We start from the raw sequence: 23644 nt of genomic DNA, 5'->3' as shown, positions 1-23644 counted from the left end.
AAAGGAAAAAATAGGCGTATCGCCTGTCTCAGAATAGACACTCAAAAATATTTGACGACATTAGTGGCATAGCGGTTAAGGTTGGGTATAAATAAAAATCGATACTTCAACTATATAATTTATTCACATTCAATACAAAACATGTGTGATAGTAATTTTAATATTATTCAAATCATCACAGTTCCTGCGCCATCACATTTATAGTAACTAATAAGAAAAATATTAAAAATCACTACACACCAATAAATAATTTCAATTCTAGAAAAAAAAATAATAAATAGAAAGTTCGAGATGCTGAATACGTCAATCCGATGTAAAATTATTGCTTTTACAACATTACTCTTAACCGCTGTCATTTCATTTATAAATTGGTGAAATGGAAAATAGCAACGAACATAAATAATTATATCAACTCGTACACAATACTAGTTGCGCGGATGGCGATCTTGTTACACAGATCTACAAACCATAATACGTATACATACTTAAAACCGCTGCTAAATGACATGCGTTTGCGTAAGTGATACTATAACACGTCCAATCTATAAATACAAGTTATTCCTAACGAAATCTTCTAAGCACCATTCTATTCGATAACTGTTACGATGTGACTTAGCATCAAATACTATAAGATTATGATAAACATTTAAACTTAAATTTGACTTAGGGTCACATAAAAATGTAAATTGATAATAACTATAAAAAAAAAATTAATATTAATTATATTGAGTAAAACATATTTGTGCAAACACACACATAAAATCGTGTCATTTTATTTGTTTCAATAAAATGGACTAATATCAAATCCAGTCACTTATGTATTATTATAAAGGCACATAAGAATCAATGTACAATAAACGATTAACAAAGAAAATCTTTGCGTAATATATATTTTTATTAGTCAGTATTTATATTTCATTATAGTAACATTATCCAGCTTGTAAGCTGTATTAAAATATGTAGCAGTAACTGCAATTTGAGACAAAGCTAACAAAATAATACAAATATGATTTTATGTTATTTTTACAATTTCATGAATCGGTGAAAATCACTACCTATTATTATTTGCAATTTCTCTTCGGTAGTTCAAGCCCTTAGAATATCTCCCCAATAAACCAATAACTCTACAAATATACGTATTTTCGACGGAGATTCATTCTTGTAGTAACTATATTTGCCACTAACGACAGTCTTTTAAACTATCTGCCATTCATGAGTGATATTTAGATAACAATTTAATTATATTTACTACACATAGCGGACTACTTTTTGGCAAGAATATGTCGATACAGCCTCGCTCGGATCTATACCTTATTAGTGAATATAGTAGGAGTTGAGTACGTTTCTAAAAATAGTGGAAGCATATTCGAGTGTCTGTCGTTTAACTAAACTAGTAAACACTGTCTGGCAAAAAAAAAAAAATTGTTTCGAATAACAACAAATGCTTAAATAAATCACAAACGACTTCCTTCAAAGTGACGACCGATATATCAGTAGTTCCTCTCAGTCAACTTTCTCAGCGCATTCTGCACCGTCGCCTTCGCCTTTAGGTGGGATATGGGATCTGTAACATTACAATATCATTATTATCCTCTTACTGAGATATCAATTTTCTTATTTTCGCCTTATTCTTAAATTACAACGTATTACATTGTAAATATATATTTCAAAATCTTACATAAATATAAAAAAATTGTAAATTACAACTTTGATCTACTATAAATATAAGAACTTTAATAATATACTCGTATAAAGCAGTATAATATTTTATTTATGTACATTTGAGTAAGTATAAAACAGCATCGACAATCTAAGTCTATGGGGTACCTATATATAAAACTGTAAAAGCATTAGTGCTTAGATTTAATTCAGAAGCGTGAAGCGTGCACATAGAAAATCAAAATATCTTTCACTTTGGGAGAGTTATTAAAATTATTTACGGAACATGTAATACGGTAATTATACACACCTTGGCAGTGAGTCCTCTGTATCTGGCTTTTTGGTCACGCTGATTGATAACTTTTTTCTTTGCCTTATTTTGTCTAATATATTTTCAGGGCTGGGTTCTTTCTCGCTTTCTTTTAGTATAATAGCAGAATTTCTCGTTCTTTTCGGTCGATAGGTGGCATAATTTCCAGGAGAATACATAGATATAGTTCTGTTATATTTATGCGGGTCTCTAAGAATTCCCAAAGAAGAATCTTCAGTACTATCAGTACTGTCCAACAGCGATTTTGTTCTCGAGTATCTATGCGCGCCATAAGACGAAGGTTGATCGTAATCTAAATAGCTTCGCGTCCCTGGATATTTTCTGAATTCGTTTCTGTCGAGAGATCGGTATGTATCAATTTTATCATTCAGCCCATAATTGTCGTATCTTAAGGTACTCCTAGGGCTAGCAGGTAAGTCGGATAAAAGAGATCTATATCGTTCAGTGGACGGGGATATATCTGATGCGACAGAAAATGCAGGTGATAAATCATAGGTTCCAGAAGTAGGTGAGCCATCGTATTTAGCCTCTGTGGGTGGCGAATGGATCCTAGCCACTGGATCGTACTCGGTAGCTCCAGGGCCGACTAGATTGCTCTTTCGTCGTTGTTTCTTTTCATTAAATCTAGAGTAAAAGCTTTTTCGTCGTATTCTATCAACGATATCTTCCTTTTCAGGCGTGATCGATTCGTGATTTCGTAAAGATTGATAAACAATATTGTCAGAGGGCGACATTAGATTTTTATCATTAATTTTATAATCACTACTGTTGTCGGATTTAAATTCAGAATTTGAAATAGTTGATCTACTCCTGGATCGACTGCGGCTTTCGAGATCGGCATTATCGGCACCTAAACCCCCTTGTGGAATCGAACCATTTTTCTCTGTATTATCGATTTTATTAGTCTCCTTGTCATCAGGAGGAATATTTATATATTGCGGTTCTATCACAGGATTAGTAGGAACTATTTTTTTTACTCTTGGCAATCTGGAGAAATCTAATTTTAATGTATTTCTTAAATTTCTGGGTTCAATCTCTTTTTTAAGGGAAATTTGATCGTCATTATCTACTGATGCCACTGACACACTGTCACTTGCAGTCCTTCCGTATTTGTTTTTGCGTCCTAAACCATTTAAGAGCAAAGATGTTGGTCTTTTCGGTTTATCACTATCTAATGTGTCTGATGCAGTGTCTACGCTATTTTCGTTTTTGTTAATGAGATCCTTAATGTCATCGAGATTATCATATTGTGATTTATCAACGACAGGTTTAGCAATTTTCTCCTTTGGCTCGAATTTTTTAAACAAACCTAATACTTTAGAAACTGTAGTTTTTCCGAGATTCGTATTTTGTGTATCAAGAGCCGCAACATCAGTCAATGTGACGGCTCTTTTAATAAGATTTGACTCGGTGGGAGGTTCTATATCCACGGGTACAGATTGCTCTCGTTGCACTCTGCTTTCTTTCGTAGTAATCTTCTTAAGATCACTCGGCATATCATTATTCTCTATAAATTTTTCTGGAGAGGCAGATTTGGTAGATGCAAATTTCTCTAATTTTTGACCTATAGATTGTAATACAGATTTCTTTTTTGTGACAGTTGGTTTAGCTCCATCTTCAGATGCTTTCTCTTTTACTTTTTTTGTGACTTTTTTCTTTTCAGTAGAACTTTTAAGTTCACCATTATCTTGGCTTCCTAAGTCAGTCTTAGATTTAGAAGAAACTTTCCTTATTATTTTTTTCTTTATAGTACCTTTCTTTTCAATAGGTGTTTCCGATTCAGAAGTTTTCAACTGAATATCTTCTTTCTTAGATGTATTACTAATAACTTTAGAGTCTATATTAGACGTATTATTATTTATTCCAGCTGCTTCATTGATAGCGGATCCATTTTCAATTTCATTGTGGGATTTATCAAAATCAACATTTGAAATAACTTTGTATTTTTTTAAGTTTTCATTTGCCGCCTGCATTTTATTGCTATTCATCTTATTATCTATAGTTGGATCTAAGCTTTCGCTATTTTTCAATGAATCTGCTTTTGTCAATGTATCTAATTTCGTTTTCTTGGGTAAAGTAATATTAAAACTTACTTCCACGTCATTTTTTACTTCTGGACTAGCAACCTCTTTGGGATTACTCGTCAAAGTTTCTTGTTTCTTGGTGTTTCGATTTATTTGTAACTTTTCTGGCGAAGGGCTACTGGTAGGATAACTCTTCGGTCTAATTAATTTCGATTCTTTTTGCAAGTTCTTTTCTTTGCTTTCATTTTCCTTATTCACATAACATTCAGAAGATAAATTTTGTATCGGTTCTTCGATGGATTCTAAGTTTTTAACGGGATAACTCTTTGGCCTAGTTAATCTCGAATCTTTAGTTGAAGCGTTTTCGTCTAATCGTGATTTCTGTTTTGTTTCGGTTAATTCTTTAAACGGTTTCGTCGTGTCATTTATCAAAAGCGAGGAGGTATCTATGGCACTTTCCTTTATATTATCCAAACTGGGAAAGAAAGGTGTATTTGATCTGCTACGTTCTTTCGCTGTCAGTACAGAAATCGGCGAGAGACATTTACGGGGATAGCTCGAATCATCCTTGAACGTATACTGACTGTCGCAACTGTCCGTCGGGCTCCTCGGTGTCGACGATGAATCAAACGATCTATTCTTCTTCTCTCTGATTTCTTTCAAAATTTTCTGTGTTTCCAATTCTTTTTCTTTTTTATGCTTGGCATAGACGTTTTCATCAGGAGGAGTATCAAAAAAGTCCGGACGAAGAAATCTCGATATGCGCTTTCTGGGTTGATCGCCGGCGAGCCTCATCGAGTGGCGCCTGAAACCGAGTGCCGCCGAGCCGCCGACCGCCGGAGCCCCGTAGGCGGCGACGTAGCTGGGTTCCGACAGGATGCTGCCGCCGTCCGATGAGTACGAGTCGTCGAGCGAGAGCGCCCGCTCAGGGGTCAGGTACTTGCTGAGCAGTGGCCGGTCCGGCGTGCTGCGGACGCTGCCGCGCGACTGGCTCGGCTCCCGCGCCTGCGATGCGCCGCGTGCCGCCGTGTCCGTACCCGGCGGCTCCGGCTCCGGCGGCGTCGTTTCCCGCGGCATCACCGTCGGCCGCTTCAACCGCGGGAGAGTACAGTATTGGGAAGCGGGCGAGTCGTATAGCGAGTCCTCCCTCTCTACTTTGGGCGAAGTGTCACGGGACGCAGGCGCTTCGGGTGGCGGGTGGTTGTCCCCCGGATCGCGCGGTGCGTCACTAGTGGCTGTCGTGTCGGGGAGCGGGGTGGCGGGCACGCTGTGCGCGGCGGCGGCGGCGGCGGCGGCGCGGTCGGCGCGGGCGGCGGGCGCGTGCAGCGAGAGCGTGCGGCGCAGCGAGCGCGCGGCGGCGGGCGGCAGGTGCGCGAGCAGCTGCTGCTGCAGGCGCCGCGACAGCGCCGGCGTGAGGCCCGACAACGCCCGCATCTCCTTCTCCGAGAACTGTATCGAGCTCAGATCCAGGTCGGACAGATCTAACCCGCTTTCTACGTTCGATTCGGCGTTTTGTTGGGCTCTCGTATGGTGCTTACCGGATTTCTTACTATTACCTGAAATGCAATCGAAAAACACACGTTTCGATCATGCAGAATGCTCGCTGGGATGACGTATTTACAGTGTCGCTTTGCCAAAAGTGAATTTCGAAATTGGCTTCGTGGCACGGTTCGATAGAAGGGCTGGAGCGTTGCGCTCGAGAAGGGACGTTTTAAAAATGTAATAGTAGTTATTTTAACATTTCAGAAGAGATTAGAATTCAAGGTATCACTCGTTATTATTGCAGACGAACATCGATATTTATGGTTAAAAGTTAATGAGAGACATGAGAACTAAATACGGTCAAGTCGGATCAGATCAAACAGGAAGCTTTAGTTATGCAAAAACAAACCACAGATGTATGCATTAAAATGTTGCTTTCGAATAAACAGTAATTTACCAGAATGCAAACTAAACAATGGCTGCAGCAATGTATCACATAGTAAGGCATCTCTATTCTGGTAAACAGCCGCGGCGCACGGTGCGGAACACAAAACACATAATAATAATAATAATAAATGAAGAAATAAATATGTTTAGTACCTATTCCTGTGTGGCGTTTGTGGCAGATTTGTGGTTGGCGCTGGTGCCGCTGTGAAGTGAAGATTTGGTCGGAGCATGCAGTGTAACGCGCAACCCAACTGCAACCACACCAACACAACCTCACTACTGCTGCGGGGCGGCGGCGCGGCCCTGTGCCCCGCCCCACCGCCCCGCCCGACCCTGTAGCCCCCGCAGCCCCCGCAGTCCCAGTCGACCCCGCAGCCCCGCTATGCCCCGGTGCCCGAAGTATTCGTCTTACATCGAGTTCTACCACATCCACTAGCTACACATTTATGCTATGGTCACTTTACAAACAAATTAACCGTCAGTCTGTAGACAATACTGTTTTTGGTCTTATTTTTCCGCTGAAATTTATAGGAAATTTTAAATGATTAATTTTACTGGCTCATATACGGAATACTGTATTGCCACAGGCGATGCGATACGTGTAATGTAACAATGCCTTTTTCGTGAATTTCATGCAAAATTTTGATACTAAAATGAACTGAAAGTCTATGACGACTCGTAGCAACGCAACATTTTCCTGCTAGTGTTAGCGGGGAGGAGAAAATCAACACCTGCACAAAGAATGCGTTTTGAATACACAAAATATAAACACTACGATGCAAAACAATGTTAAGTTTATTAATAAAAAAAAATTGTTAGTAAAAAAACGAAAATTACACACATTCGAAAATTATAATAGGTTACGCGCCAAAGTAAATGAGAACAATCAATTATTTCGTTTATTATATATATATGAAACGACTCGTCCATTGGAAAACGTCACTAATATATTTGCTATACAACTGAAACGTCGACGGCGCGGTATGGTATGAATAGTTAATTCATTTGTTTAGTGCAAGCCAGCTTTGTTGTGAGAGTGTAGGCCGGGCGAGCGGCGCTAACTACTTGTGCGACATTGGTGCGACTACTCCATTCGACTCGTTGCGCATGCAACTATGTGCGACAATATACATAATGAGAGCGTTAATATGATAGCCAAATTATAGGGTTTTAAATTTAGAATTTCGTTGTTCACTTGCAATTTGTTATATACTTTAAAAAGGGAAAAGTAAGTACTACAAAAAACTATATATTTAAGAATCGTTTAACCGACTTCAAAAGGAGGTTTCCAATATATATTTAAAAAAGTTATACGCGATAACTACGCCAATTCCGAACCAAATTTTGATGTTACTTTTCTTAATCAAAAAAGATTCTCTCGTGTGAGCCCCGTAATAATTTAGTCAAGCTGAAATCGGCTTATTTGCTTTTTCTTTTAAATTCTAAATGATTGGGAGATGATATTGTGACTGTACGATAGTAAGTAATGGATCGAGTGCACGTGCCGACAAGCGTGGCGTGGTTGGAGCGTGGGTCGTGGGTCGTGGGCCGCGTGTAGCAACTATTGGCGACGTTTTCCGGCGAGCGGCGCCGCGCCGCCACACTCACCTCGCGGCAGCGGCTGGCGGCCGAACATCGAGTCGAAATCGCGCTCGCGGGAACCCCATCCGTCACGTCTGTACACACACACAAAAAAAATTCAATACACATAAAATACCTGATGATAAACACATTCTTTTTAATCCGTTAAAGTCTGCGCAAACAAGGAGAGGTCAGCATTTCTCTACTATAATGACAAAAGATCATAAAAATAAACAATTGAAACATAGAGAAATTACGTACTCGACGAATCAAGTAGTTAGTGCAGGCTTTTATAATACTCTGAATGAGTTTTTTAATTGATAAAGAACAAAATAAGAATAATAATAAAATAATTATTTATATAATTTCAATTGAAGTGCATAATAATTATATAAAAATTAAATAATTTTAAACATTTATGTGTCATCACATTTATGCACATAAAAATATTATATTCTATTTCATGTAGTCTGGTATTTCTGTAAGAAAGTATCATATTTTATTTTTTAATATGTAAATTGGCAGATACATTATATACAACTTACGTTTCAGAAACACTTCGTTTACTTTCCATATATCTATGAGTGCTGCATGTAAAAAGTAATATCAACTATAGAAAAACCGAAAAACGACAACTTAAGAATAGTAAGAGAGGGGTGGAGGACTGTTTATAAAATGAAAATTGAAATGTGACACTTTACCTAATAAAAAGTAAAAATTAAATTGGATAGACATGGATTTGATAATACAGGCTATCCCCCCTCATACATTGGGAGAGGATATCCTGTATTACCGTAATTAAAATAGCTCCTGTGTCAAAGATAGCACTGCGTATAAACAACACATACAACGCACGCATTGCTGTTTCGTGGCAAAATTAAGATTATTGTACCTAAACCAGATCTCGAGTAGTCGGTACGATGGTAGATATTATCTATTGATTAATCGTGATACGTCACTGCTATTAGTCCCAGTAAATTTAGGTCCTAGTTTTTTAATGCATTATGTAGTGACAACAAGTTCGACAATTTTAGGTGTAACTTCAAATGGACAATGAGTACAAGACGGATCATGTCACAAGATGACTGTTTATCCGTTTGGGTGTTTTGTTTCATTAGAATATAAAATCGTATACTCACAAGAGATGTCTCCTTGGTAAGTGAGGGCTGCATGCACAAAATTAAAAATATTTTAGTTGGAACACAAAATTATAAAATCACCGTATGACTTACAATCCGACGGAACTATCTGTGGCTCTATTTGTGCACACTATTATAGCCATGCTAGAAGTTTGCCAGTGAAATGTGGCAAATGTAAAATAAACGACGGTTAATATTCTTAAGCAGATAAGTAATATAATAATAAATAGTCTAAGTGATATTAATTCTCGTGAGATATATTTAATCTTAACTTTATTGTATTGCATTCTACTATTATAAGTCGGTATATCGATATTTCCGCCGAATTGTAACTTGTAACAATACACAAGTATAAAGTCACATGAAATAATGGTATCTTAGTATCTATATCTTAATGTGATACTTTAATCACAGATTACTAACATCTCAAAAAATATTTTAAATTAAATAAAAACAATCTTAAAATTTTGAACAGATTTACTGTTCACAATTTTGTATACTTGTATAGGTATAATATTATATACTACAGTTTATATAGGTATATTAAAAAAAAAATTAACTGAGACAAACAATGCATATATCATAACCAAATTACTTTTTTATTATTAATTAAATTATTATTAATATTACATAAAAGTGTATAGACCAATGTTTTAAACATTTTTTATATTAAGATTAACTAAATTAAAAAAAGTAAAAACTAAAGAAATTAGCTTTAATTTTATAACAATATAATTGTGTAATACACCATCACACCATTAATTTATCATATCTATATATTCAAAATCCTTTTTATATAGATATAAAATTTTGTAATGTATAGAATAAGTTAGAAATTATTTTTATTCAGTGTTGTTTCCACCTTAATAAATATTGTATACATAATTATAATATTATAAATATGTAATCCAATATACAAATATATCACATAATTTACTTTTGTATTTATTCAATTTAGTAAACAATCTTGCAAAATATCAGTTTCAATTATATTGCATAGAATGGGCCATTCCTTCCATTCTCGTGGGTATCGTCAGAGATGAATAAGTGAATCGTCAAGGGATGGGCAGCAACGCCCCTCTTAAAACATCACCAAAAACTGCGGTTGCCAATCCGCCTGCCAAACGTGGCAACTATTGTCAAAATCTCTTCAATGGTAAACTGCTATAAGGGACGGCCCTATTGCTTATGACAGTCTATGGGGAAAGTATTGGCTGATATGATTATGATGATGTGATATGACAATTTAAAAACATTCCAAGATTGTTAACCAAATATAAAAAAATATATAAGCAGATTATTTCAATATATGCATTGCTCTCTCTGTAGTTGTATTATTGAAGCCAAACCAGCATTGTATTATAGCGTCGTACCTGTTGAAGAAAGGTGATTGCAGGTTGTTGAAGAGCGAATGGGGATGTTGCGGGAACCCGGGGCCTTCCTCGCCGTTTAGGCGTTGTGTTAATGCGCGCACCTGATCACAAATAACCCAATAGACGTTATTATAAATATAAACATTATTGAAAATTAAAAACCAAAAATTGATGAAGAAAGACAATATTTAATTTATAGAAATAAATAACCTACATAAAAACATATCAATTAATCAATTCTTTTATGTGGTCTCATCATTAATGAAAAAAAAAATATATATATACATAAAAATAAAGACATTCATTGACGAAATTAATGTGTGTCTATAAGAATTCTATACTTATCATTTTGATTAAAAATAACCCTTAAAATCTACCCAATTGGAGCTATTTATTAAAAAACAGCAATATTATCCAGGATATCTATTAAAAGGTATCGATTTTCTGCATAATTAGCTATAATTGGCGAAGATGTTATGTAAGGTGCACACAATAATTTAGGATTTTGTATGGCAAAACAAAAAACATATTCATTTGTAGCAAAACAGCAGTTATTTTGATTAAAAAATTAAACTACGAAAATCCAAGCTAAAAGATAAAAAAGAAGTTTCCAAATCGGTTTATTAATAACGCATTTATGAAGTTACAAACATTAAAAAATACAACCGAATTGAGAACCTCCTCCTTTTTTAAAGTCGGTTGAAAAATACAGTAGAATTAAAAACCTGTTTCTTTTTGCAGTACACAGATTAAAAACATAACATAAAAAAATAATGAGTCCGCATGTAGATTTACTGTTGCATCCATTAGAACTAGATTCGCATGAACATACATATCTGTCACGCCTGTCTCCCATTAGGGTAGGCAGAAACAATGGAACGCCAAATGCTTCGATTCAAACAAACCTCTTTTGCTTCTTCCACATTCATCAATCTTGTCATACACGCTCGTCGGTTACGGGTACTTTTAATTTGGCCCTTCTTCAGATTTTGGTCGACATACGTCCGTCTAGGGCGGCCCCTACCGACATCTCCATTCATTCTTGCTCGATAAATCTCTTTCGTAATTCTTCTTTCATCCATCCTCTCCAAATGACCAAACCAACGCATATATCTATCCAAACTAATATTATAATAGAAAACACTTAATGTTTGTAATGAATAAACTTAATAAATGTGAATCGATTTAAAAAAATGTTTCATCTACAGAAAGCTAGATTATCAATAAGTAACATGAACTACATATTATTTTAGTCGCTAGCAATATGATAAAGAACTGACCCTGTGCAGCAACGTGGAGAATAGGTTCTCAGCAGTGAGCAGGTGGAACCCTTCGTCCTCCTCATCTTCCTCTCCAGAGCTCACCGATTCGGCGCGGGCGGCACGAGAAGACCTGAAACGGTTAGGTAACTGTGGTAAATTTAATGTCTTTATATGACAAGATCACAATCAAATTTACAGTCCAATGTTGATAGTAAATAACTACAGTCAAATGCGTTTGCAACATCAGAGACGTCACTTGCATGTGTTTGAAAATCTTAAATAATAGTATTCAGAATTAAATTACTATCTTCGCCAGTTAACCTTTTTCATGCTGAATTCTGGTAGAATTGACATGAAAGCTGCCTGGCGGCTGAATTAATAGATGAGATAGATATCGATCATCATTAATACTGCAAAATCATAGTTTTTCAATAAGATCGTAAAGCTCTAGTGGTGTCGCTTACGGAATCAGTAATTTTCGTGTTTAAATACAACCCTGTAAGAGTAATTAGGTGGCAAAGGTAGACAAAATGAACATATAGGCGAATGTATTTAATTTCTATCTGGAAGAAAACTATGGAAAGAAATAAAATAATATATAGAAATAAAATAAGTACAATACCTAAGTCTGTGCATGTGTGTGTCATCTTCTTCTTCCGATTCTCCACCACTGACCAGACTACTGTAAAGAGTGAATATAACAATAAGTGAAGACAAAAACGAACTATGTGTATGATTTGTCAGTACAGTGGGCCGACAGGTTAACGGATGGACAGAACTCAACTTGTAACAATATACACCTTTAGGTTGAACTCCATGCAATTCTCCAAGATACTACTGTGCTTAATTCCTTATGAATTCGTCATAATAGACAACTGACTTCAAACACCATCATTATTATACATTACATACATTATACATACAGCATTGTTACTTCACGAACATAAACCGACAACATAGGTGGAATTACCATTCCATTTTCAACCATTAAAAACAGGACGATTGAAAGTTGGAATTTAGTATATACCTAATACGTCTAGGCTTAGGCGTTCGCTGCATTCTGCCGAGAGAGGAGAGCGAGGCTAACGAAGTAGGAGGCGCAGCCGCTTCCGGTTCGAGGCTGCGCTGGCGCGGCGTCACAAAACCCTTGCCCTCCACCGCGATAGGGATGATGAACTCCCGCGCCGACTTCTTTATCGGCTCGCCGGGGCTGCTACACGCCTCGCTCGCGCTCGACTCTGTCGACACCAGGCGCCTGCAACATACACATTTATATGTATAAACGCATCGATGTACAACCCTAGACGTAAAACATATAGATTTAAAAGGAGTGTCAGTGTTGAATAATAATAATAATGAGATTATTTTATAACAGGGTCTAACGCTTCCACTGCTAGCAATATAGGGTATATCAAGTCGTTCCCTCTGGAAATCAACGTGATTAATTCCTGATCACGTCTAACTAACCTGATCTTCATTTATCATCTCTGATTGGTACATCGCAATCGTGAACCAATTGCGCAGTCTAGGTTACCATTACATTTAAATCAATATAAAAAAATTATAAAACACAGATATGAATTTATAATAAATATGAAAATTTATATACATTATTTCACAAGATTTTTTTTTTATCTTTAAATATTTTTTAAATTTATTTTCGAACAAAAAAAAAACAAAAGATTATTGTAGTTACCTGATCGGTGTTTGCGAAAGCCTGGGTGCGGCAGCTGGTTGCGGCTTAGGCGGTGGTGATGCAGGACCTTCCTCGGCTACGCGTATTGGTATAATGCGCTCCACTGACACCCCCCTATACGACCGGGCAATATATTTATAATAGATTTTCTTTAAGAAACTTAGAACAGCAAAAAAGTAATGACTTTTTTTATCCTAACAGAGTATATCGTTTGTCATTGCTGATAGTATGAATAAATGAGTCTTTATTTGCATTATACAATATAGGAGAAAAACAACACAATTAAATACTTATATAATAAATAATTTTACAAAATAAAGTGATTCACGTGCGAGTGAGAGAGATGTCTGCTTCCACTACGATATCTGTTACTTGGAAGCCCTAATTTATTTAGCTTTCAAATAAAAGCGAACCGTCAGTGAGTTAACATAGTTATCACTAAATCCACGGAAATGTCAGTTTTGCCTGAATTGTCATTTATATAATACAGTGATAAGACAAACCTCGGCCGATGATCTTCCACACGATGCTGAGCCTCAGTGCGGAACACCCGGGTGGGTGGTGGCGCGGCAGCAGCGGCGGGTGTGGGTGGGGTGGGGGGAGTGGTGGCAGGCGACAGCAGCGTAGCCACGCCCGCCGACGACGAGCGGCCGTATGGCATCGGAGGCTTGCCTGGGGAGAAAGAGAACATAATTCAAAAAATGCCAAGAAGCAAATACTTTCAACAGGGTCTGTAAAGGAGAGGGTTTGTTTAGATTATAACATCCCTGCGCACTCCAATGCAATCCAACATATTACTACAAATTTTATTAGATTTGAAATGAAATGAAGTGGGCACCGAGTATTGCCCATTGCTTACGTAGGACTTTGGGCATGATCAAAGCATAGTACCTATTTAAAATCCTTCCTATCATGTGTAAATTATTGTCGATATGAAATAGGCAGAAGACTTATAAAAAGATTCTATAGCCACAAAGACATGAAGAATATAAAATTAAAATTTGTACTAATGGCAAAATATAAGATATTTTGGCTATTTCACTGCATATACATATAATGAATTTTGCCATTAGACTAAGTAATATTGTACCAGTACGTATAGCTGATGATATAATGTCCCGCGCGGCGCGTCTGCGGTTCTCCTCGCCTGCTTTCTCTTCCGCCAGTTTTGCCATCGAGTTTTGTAGACTTCTGAAATCAAACAACGTATAATGAATGAAACAAAATAATGAGTATAATTATAGATTATTTCATCTACAGAGCGAAGTATTTTTTATATTCATTACATAGTTTATAAAGAAATAGGTAATATTACAAAATCTAACAATATTATTCGTGATACTGAGTAATTTTCTGCAAAGAATGTAAATATATGTCCCCTTTGGAAGCTATCCTGCTAAATTCCAGTTGTAATCATTACAATGGACTAACTGACCTGCCTTTTCATTTGCACCTATCATTCCTCACTGATGTCTCGCCAGCTCATACTGTTAGCGCAGACTGGGTTATCATTCCATCCATTAAAAAAAAAAACACTCATCACGCATTGTCATTCCTAATGACTATTGTATATTAATATAATATAATGAGACGTAAGAGTTTATTTCTGTGAAGGCGCTACTATCTGTATCTACCAGTCAGATTTGAAAAATTATATTATACTTGATAGCTGATTTCTTGGGGGAAGCTATTTAATATCATATCAGGTCATCAACAAGATATAATCACAGTACATATATCTTAAAGTCGTACCTTCTAGCGTCCTGCAGCAGTACGCCGGGATCGAGCGGCGCGGACGAGTGCGACGGCTCGCTGTCGGCCTTCTTCACGCCGCGATTGGCCGCACTCACGACCTCTTCCGGTGGACTTTGCTGCGGCGACGGACAATATACCACATGACAATTGGCGTCAATTATATAAAAAAAAAAGCCATCTCTAAGCTAAAGTGGTTGTTTTCTGCATAAATAACTCCAATGTATTAAAGAAATTATTAGTAATGCCTACTAAAAAACCCACTGCTAGTCATTGTCAGGACAACTTTCACACGACTCATTAGAGATAATCGGAGTAAAGTTTTGGTGAATTTGTCATGATAAGGCGAATGACCTGACTCGATCCTCACCTTTCATTTCTCACTGATACCCCAACATCGTATAAACAGACAAACGAGCTGACGGTTCATTTAATGGAAAAATCGCTGTCGTCACCTATGAACACTTGCACCTCTAAAGCTGTTACTACTCCTATTACGTTGCTGTTCAAAATTTGTAGATACTTTTTTTGAAGACATCCATATTGCAGAACAAAGAGAGCTATTAAATTTTCAAATACCATAAACACTTGCAATAACAGTAGCATTTTTTTTATAGAACTTAGAATGGCAAACAAGCTGACGGCCCACCTGATGTAAAGTGGTAACCGTCGTATATAGACATGAGCAGTACCATGGACATAACAGAGTATACTGTTTTGCCCATGATACCCTCCATGCGTTGCCATTCCTGAGGACTCAGGTGTTATTCCTCTATACCCAGTAAATTTACGTCATATCCCACCCTTCAAACCGAAACACAGCCATGCAAACACAACTGCTTCACGGTTGAAACACAAATGGGACAGAGGTACCCAAGCAATCGAATTTTGTACAGTAGGCAGTAATTTCACCGTCATATATCTAGTGTTATACTAATCCTATTAATTCTATTAATATAATAAATGCGAAAGTTTGTGTCGATAGATGTTTAATTCACGCAAAAACTCTTCAATGGATTTGAATGAAATTTGGTACATGTACAAATACATAATATAAGTTATAGTTATAAATACATAATATATATAAGTATAAATACAGATATAAGTACACAAATTTCCTAATTTAGCACATGATACTTTATGTAGTGATTTACGCAAGTGGAACCGCGGGATACAACTAATATAATATATAGAATAGTCTTTCAATTTTGTTTTTAGCTAACAAGCGTGACTTACAGGTGAAGGTTCGATGCCTATCTGCTGCAAACGCACTGTGCCATTGTCTGTAGTCTTCGGTGTTAACTCGCGGTCTTCGCTTTGAGCTTTAGGTTTGGCGATCTTTGACACCACTGAAAACAATTCTAATATTATAGACGAAACAATTAAGCAAAATTTGTATAAAAACAATTCCCTCAATAATTACAATCTTTGTTTTTTGTATAAGTTAAGGACATATACAATGGTTATTATGAATTTCCCATTGCTTTTATGAAGGAAATTTTAGTAAATAGCTAAGGCTGTGTATTATAAAAATGTTAATCCATATGAATGGATATGTTATTTCAAACATTTTCAATTCGAAAAAGGACTGTAAAATATTATGTTCAAAATATAGGTACCTGGCTTAGATACAGAGCGTTTAGGTTCCGGGGCAGTGGTCAGCGACGCTCGCCTCTCGAACTGGTCTTTGAAATTGCCCACATTTCCTCCTAGATCAAAAATAACAAGATCGATAATGAAGTCCAATCCAAATAATAAATATGTTTATTATTGTCATTTATTTGTATATTTTTATGTTTCTGGCGCAGTAAAGAATTAAATAATTTTTGGATCGCTATCACAAAAAAATCTCATAAGAAAAGGATATCATTGTTATCTTATATTATGACCATGTTTGCCAAGTTGTTCCATATTAAGGTTTTTTTTTTAACTTTCGTTACATTTCACACTGTTCCACATTACACACAAACATATTCTGGGTTTGAAAACGAGGAATATAACTAATTCTTATTTTTCTAAACAGATCCTAATGGAAAAATATTCAAATTAAATTTTAAAGACTTAGAGGATCAAGACTTTGTAGTGGGCGAAGGCCGATAAAAAGCTGGAATTGATCTGTGGCGCTATACAAATTACGATAAGAGACGCTGTCAGATTGGCAAAAGTGTACAAAGTTTTACGTTATGACTACGAGCTACAATCCTCAGGTGCGATCTCTTTATATAATTTAAAAGTTTATAACAGCTGTAATGTTTAATACAATCATCACCTGGTATAGACAACTTCTTCGGCTTGGCAGGCGTAGTCGCTGGAGCGGGAGCGGGTGTAGTAGCAGGTGCAGGTGCAGGTGCAGGGGCGGGGGTGGAGGCGGAGGCAGGCGGGGAGGAGGGAGCGGGGGCGGGGGCGGGCGGGGGCGGGCGGTGTGGCGGGGGGCGACTGAGCGATTGAGAGCGACGTCAGCTTGTCCGTTGTAGCTGCTACTGAACTCGGTTTCGCCTCTTCCTGTTGTTACATTTTGTATTTTAATCAACGTTACATTATAAGACTCTTATTGAAATCAATGTACTTAGCTTTTAGAGTATTTTTATTATATTTACTGTGCAATAAATAGTATTGATTATTTTCAATTTTAGTATATTATGAGTTACACTCACTTTCGGCTCATCTTTCTTCTCGGGCGCCACTTTCTCCTCAGCCGCTTTAGGCACTTTCTTCTTGACTGTAACCTTCGTTTTGACGGGTTTCTCTTTAACTTCCTCTTTGGGTGGCGTCTTGACGATCTCCTTCGTGAGATCCTTTACGAGTTCCGTTGCCGCCGGTTGAATCGTAATAGTCGCCGATGACTTTAGAGTTGGCTGATAAGAATTAATTTATATATTAATAAAACTATCAATATTTCTTTTAATAATCTATAATATAAAATTTTTCAATGAAGTTCCTTACAACAGGCAATATACACATATGTTGCCAACACGTGTGTGTTGTCAATAGTAAACAGTAATATAATTTCGTTATATTAATAAGAATTTACAATTAAGCTTTCTTCCTTCCTAACTTAATGTAACGCGTGCTAAGTGTTATTTTCTATTTTTTTTTAATAAATTATATATTAGTATGTTTCCTACATCCAAACCGGTTCACATCTACTACATTATATGTGTATATAGCCCATAATCCAATATTCAAAAATTATTTTCGGTACACCTGAGTTCATCCAATGATTCATTGCGGTACTTTGTTTTACATAAAAAAATACAGATATATTTATCATTATATATTTACATTATTATGTATTAATTGTTTTTCTATGGTAGAAATATAAAAAAAGCGCATTAACTTAAGCGAGTAAAATAAAATACATGAATATAAAATAATTCCTATACGTAAACACGAAGCATATCTTACCGCTTCCGCTGCGACTGGCGGCGTTGGAGGTGGTGTTTCAGTCGCAGACTCTTCCGGCACTGCAGGCGGCGCAGGCCCGACGCTTGCGGTACTATATATAAATAATTCATTGCATCTTTTACATTATAAATATATTTGTATCTCATATTTTCAAAACAAGTTTTAATTCCTTTACAAGAGCGAACTGTAAGTCTTTTTGTCGGGATAAATATCGAAAGCATAAGCCTTCTTCCTTATTCGAAGTGGGATATAAACATAAACATCACCATAAAACACCACATATAAACATATTATAAAATACGCAATTAATTAGCATCGAATAATAAGTATTATCTCTTACTTTATATACGGCGTATTTAGTAATCAAACTTTGTATAAATTTCTATTGCAATTCTTACATAAAAAAAAAAAATAGGATAAAAAGGTGTTTGTGTTAATTATGCATTATTGTCTAATATTACCTTAAAACTGTCTTATTTTTAAATTATTAATGTCGAAAAAAAAAACATATCAGGATTACTTACTGAAAAGCTATGCCCATTATAATAAAACAGATTACATAGAGACTGCTTGTATCGTTATATAAAATATGCTGTGTTAAAAGTGGAAACACGAGTATTTCCTATCCACGTATCGAATTTCATTCAAATCTTTTTAATAGTTTTCTTGAACAATAAATACATTTTCTTGAAACATTGATACATACATCCTTACAAATTTCGCATTTATAGTGGTGTTTTTAATTTTTTTTTTTTATATTTGTAGAAATGTAATTGAAAGCGTCTTGGCCTAACAATATAAAGCCCTGGCCATAGTTCGCAAAGATCAAATCTAGTCGGCGACTATATTAGGAAATCGTGAGCATTTATACCTGGCCACTCGTTCCTTCTTCCTCTGCAGTCCACTGGCAGACATGGCGAGTTCTAATTTTCTCTTGTTGTCAGTCGCGGACACAATCGTGCGAGTTGGCGACGGTTTTATTGCGTCTTCACCGCCCTCTGAAATTGTATACAATAATAAAAGTCTAGGAAATGAATTAATTAAACAGGTCAAATCAAGTTTAATTTTTTAATTCAAATTACTAATACAAAGAACTTAGTTACACGAAAGTGAAATAATATTATTAAGCGTATGAACAAGCAACTTTGTGTTTGCGTGAAATATTTAGTGCATAGTTAAACCGGTCTTATCTACCAATAGGTGTACAGAATCTTTCATTGACGATTTCTAAGCCCCTACTCTTCTCAATTATTATTTCAATAAAAATAAAAATCACAATTTTAGAATTTCGACACAAATTATCGATAATCATAAAAACATAATGTTGAGCTATAAAAATAATTACATTTAGGTCAAAATAAATCAACTAATAAATTAGCTAGCAGAGTAACTAACGGACACTAATTCTTACAAACATCTATTTACACTTGGTACAAACCTGCAACTAATTCGAGGATCCTCTTTTCGGCTGAGTTGCTGGGCTCGACAGCCATTGACGTGGAACTTGTCAGATCTGTGCAGCTCTCTTCGGGGCCTAGTGGAGTCTGGTAAAATAAAAGTAAAATACATTTCATCATTAGTTAAAATACTCAAAACGTTAAGTAGTACTCCCGAACACACGCAAAGCTTTTAAGCACAGGGAGATTGTAAAAAGTCATTTGTATTAATATCTTCGACCCAAATTGTATTTCTACCATCATCTACATGTACTTGCATGGATTTTTCTGTTTATTGAGCAGAATATATAATAGTGGCATAATATGCCATTTTATGGCATAATATATCATTCTATGGCATAATATACCATTCTACGGTATAAAGTCTAATTCTGTGATACTCATGTCTACAGGCAATTGGCGGGTAATACTTTCCTTTGCCAACAGCACGAGTTTACCATTCCGTTACGTAAAAAGAGTGGACGCAATTCCAATAACTTAAATGCTACAAAATATTATTGTTAGGTTCATTTCGTCACTTCGTATCATTATTTCTTTCTTTTTTTAAGGCTGGCTAATTAACAAAAAAAAAATATTACGCTATTTAATTGATTATTTTATCTTAATTACTAAAGTTCTTTTTTGTCCATGTGTATGACAAATAACTACGTCATTTATCGATATCAGTGGACGAGCCCGCCGAGCTGACGTAGTCATAACAAGGTCCATCCTAACACATCAATGAAGTGTGGTCATAAAACATAACGTAACCACATAACCACTGATAATACACTATTAAACAAACATTGTAGGGCAATCAACGATCTTATAATAATTATATGTTAAATATAAAAAAAAATCTTAATAGGATATTGCAATGTTGTAATTTTTATCAGATAAGAGTTTTTTTTTTTAATAATTATTTTCAGCTGTCCACCACACGATAAAATGTCTTCTTCGTTTCTCTATAATTTGACACAAAATCAAACGTGTAATTGGCTCTTAACGACAGTAGGTAGTGCAACACGTGGGTACCTCTGGAGGCACGACGACGGAGTTGCAGTTAGAGGGCGCTGCGGGTGCGAGCGAGAGCAGCAAATCGAGCCGCACAGGTGTCTCAGCCGCCAGCGCCTCCGCCACCTCCAAGCATGACGCGCCGCATCCCGTGTTCACCCACCTGCGTACCACAAGACCATATTTTATCACGATTACACCAAACATATAGCATCCGGTGAGAGAAAGGGACTGTAAATTATGGGAACCATTGCTAGTAATACATATTAATTAAGTCGACTTCTATGTGGTCCTCCTAAGAAATTGTAGTGGTTACCTAATAATGAATATTTTCACGATAAGTAAACTGACCTGACTTCATCCTTGCCTATCATCATTAATTGATACCCCGCTATCGTATATCGCAGGCGGAGTCAATATTCTATTTTTATCTTATAAAAAAGCATATTAAATATAGTATTTATATAAAAAATATATACCTACCCTTATCCCAATTATATATATTATGTAATTGGGATAAGGGTGGGAAGATGATGATGATGATGGTGATATGAAAAAATATACATGTTTATAACATGTGTTTTACTTCCGAGATGTTACGATTTTGTTCTAAAAAAATGCAGCAAACAACATGTTTTATGACATATGTATATTGCAATGTAACCCGGCGAGGGTTTTCAACATTGTGTTTATTTGATGCGCAGTACGCCGTTCGTGGGCCACAGCAGCCGTTTACAATCAGGCGGACCGTATATTTGATGGCTCTACCGATCGTGTGCCAAATTGTCGTCTGTACACACTTTCATGTCTACAACCGATGGTAAACAAACAACAAAGTGATAAACTTTCCATCCGGGGCGCCGTCGGTGTTACGTTTGTTTGCTTTTTGTGTGAATTTTGTTATGATAATGTCTTCCTATTACTCGTAATTGCCATTTTTTATATTAATATATTGGCATACAACCATACGGCCCGTCATAAACGGGGTTATCGTAACCCGTGGACGCCTGTAACACCAGGGATATCGTGCGCGCGTTACCGACCCTTAAGAAATCTTATTACGCCCTTTTTGAAGATCCCCATGCTGTATTCTTTAGGGTAAACCTCGGCAAGAAGATCTTTCCTCAACTTGAGCGTTTACAGGAGAAAGCTCTCTGAAATAGCACTGTGCGTGATCATTTTGGTTCTAGTTAGTTATTTCGTCTGAATTGTTATTTTTATTATATACATTTTATGACAGTACGAATCAGTTTAGAAAAACTTACGAGTGGTCACATATATATGCGATGTCAGCACGTTTGAGCGGATCTACAGTGAGCATATCTCGAATTAAAGGTGATGCAGCTGCGAATGAAACATATTTTATCATTAAATATAACATGAAATGCAATAATTACAATATTTTTCTAATGCAATTTAATTAAAAATAAATTTTAAAACGTTACATATTTGAACTAAATCTTTAATTTCTATGTCTAACTTTATCAAAATCTGTGTAATCGTTTAAAAATTTTGAATCTCGAGCATATATAAAAACAATATATAAGCACGGACTAGTATGGATTTCACTTAAATAACTTACTTGATGGGTTTTTGGGTTCGTAGTAATCGCCATTGCTGATCTGCCTCACCAATCGTTTAAAGTTGGAGCCATCGAATGGCATGGCCCCATAGACTAGAGTGTACAGCAGCACGCCCAACGACCAGCAATCCACCTGGTTAACAAAATTAAGTATAATAATAATATCATATTAAGAACCCCATTGGAACATAATTATAGAGGAAGCCTTATATATAGATACCTTTGTTCCTCTTGTGTTTCTACCACCAAGCAGCCATGCAAATCTGTGTTTTAGTTTGTAAGGTGATACAGCAATGATTACAAGGTACAGAAATATAACATAATAGTCCCGAGGGAAAGAGATTGTTAGTAATAGAGTCAGACCTGTTGATAGCAATATACTCCATTAAGTCGCCCTCCACGCGGTTCTCCTGGAATCCATCGTGGTTAATTCTTATGGAATTCGTCATGTGGGCTAACTGACACGTCCTAATCCTCACCTATCTCCTATTGGTGCCTCGCCTGCTTTTACCGATAGCGCAGGCGGGGTTATCAATCCATTATCATCCATTAAAAAAACATATTAGTCCCTATGAATGGCAACGCTTGTGGAATACTATGGTATTATATTGTACGATATCTATGGTGCGTTTTACGTTTTTAAACGTTGGTTACCACTTTCCACCAGACGAACCGTCAGTGTGTTTGCCTTTTCAAATTATATAAGAAAAAAACTTGCAAAAACGAGCTACTTTCATATTTTACAAACAGCCATTGTGTGTTTAAAATGCATAAATGTATTTTGTTCATATTAAATCCGGTAGACGTCGATAGGACGCCGGTCACGTTTGGTTTTTTATACGTGGTATGCCACCGGACTGAAAACGTGACATGTGTAACAGAAAAGAAACACAATTATTCATAGCTTTTACAATACCTCTGGACCTATATATGGCGTTCCTTTGACGATTTCTGGTGATGCATATAACGGTGAACCACAGAATGTAGATAGCAGTGACGTCTCTTTAAAAACGTTTGACAATCCAAAATCAGCAATCTGAAACAAGTATGATTAGTTTTTAGTAAAAAAACAAAAAGAACACATATTTTTTATAAAATTAATACCAATACAGGAGTAAACATTTCGATTGAAATAAGAAGCATCAAAATCGGTTAATAATTGGCGAAGTTATCATCATCACTTTTCTACGAATATCAAATATTGTTTATAGAGTTGGTGTATTAAATATGTTTATAAAAAATATCAAAGCGAAAAAAATACTTTAAATTTAGGCAAACTATTTTGGCTAAATTTGAATTTAATTAAAAATTAAACTTTTAAATCATATATTATTTTAGATAAAAAGGAATTTTCCAAATCGGTTTACAACTGACGGAGTTATGAGGTAAAAAACATAAAAAATACAACCAAATTAAGAAACTTTTTGAAGTCCATTGATAAGGTCGAATTGAGAATCCTCT

At 36.1% G+C, this 23644-nt stretch overlaps 1 protein-coding gene across 1 annotated transcript in view; it reads right to left on the bottom strand.

Moving 5' to 3' along the window:
* Positions 1-105: 105 nt before the first annotated feature.
* LOC113511785 (serine/arginine repetitive matrix protein 2) overlaps positions 106-23644 on the bottom strand; it is a 55641-nt gene continuing 32102 nt past the window's right edge. Inside the window, exons 6-30 of the mRNA XM_052896749.1 lie at positions 23100-23219; positions 22184-22316; positions 21867-21945; positions 20623-20764; positions 19590-19695; positions 19023-19149; positions 18152-18242; positions 17401-17601; positions 17156-17248; positions 17016-17037; positions 16366-16455; positions 15983-16095; positions 14747-14865; positions 14085-14185; positions 13498-13666; positions 12995-13108; positions 12326-12553; positions 11921-11980; positions 11317-11428; positions 10037-10137; positions 8664-8690; positions 8070-8111; positions 7552-7619; positions 1970-5570; positions 106-1564 (exon numbers count right to left, since the gene is read on the bottom strand). Coding sequence (XP_052752709.1) covers positions 1504-1564; positions 1970-5570; positions 7552-7619; positions 8070-8111; positions 8664-8690; positions 10037-10137; positions 11317-11428; positions 11921-11980; positions 12326-12553; positions 12995-13108; positions 13498-13666; positions 14085-14185; positions 14747-14865; positions 15983-16095; positions 16366-16455; positions 17016-17037; positions 17156-17248; positions 17401-17601; positions 18152-18242; positions 19023-19149; positions 19590-19695; positions 20623-20764; positions 21867-21945; positions 22184-22316; positions 23100-23219 — 6120 coding nt within the window. The 3' untranslated portion in view covers positions 106-1503. The remainder of the gene's footprint in view (positions 1565-1969; positions 5571-7551; positions 7620-8069; positions 8112-8663; positions 8691-10036; positions 10138-11316; positions 11429-11920; positions 11981-12325; positions 12554-12994; positions 13109-13497; positions 13667-14084; positions 14186-14746; positions 14866-15982; positions 16096-16365; positions 16456-17015; positions 17038-17155; positions 17249-17400; positions 17602-18151; positions 18243-19022; positions 19150-19589; positions 19696-20622; positions 20765-21866; positions 21946-22183; positions 22317-23099; positions 23220-23644) is intronic.

The sequence above is a fragment of the Galleria mellonella genome, unplaced genomic scaffold, assembly GCF_026898425.1.
Source record: "Galleria mellonella isolate WM207_F2 unplaced genomic scaffold, CSIRO_AGI_GalMel_v1 utg117, whole genome shotgun sequence".
Lineage (NCBI taxonomy): Eukaryota > Metazoa > Arthropoda > Insecta > Lepidoptera > Pyralidae > Galleria > Galleria mellonella.
Note: the sequence above shows the minus strand (reverse complement) of the source record. Positions and strands in the feature narration are given on the sequence as shown.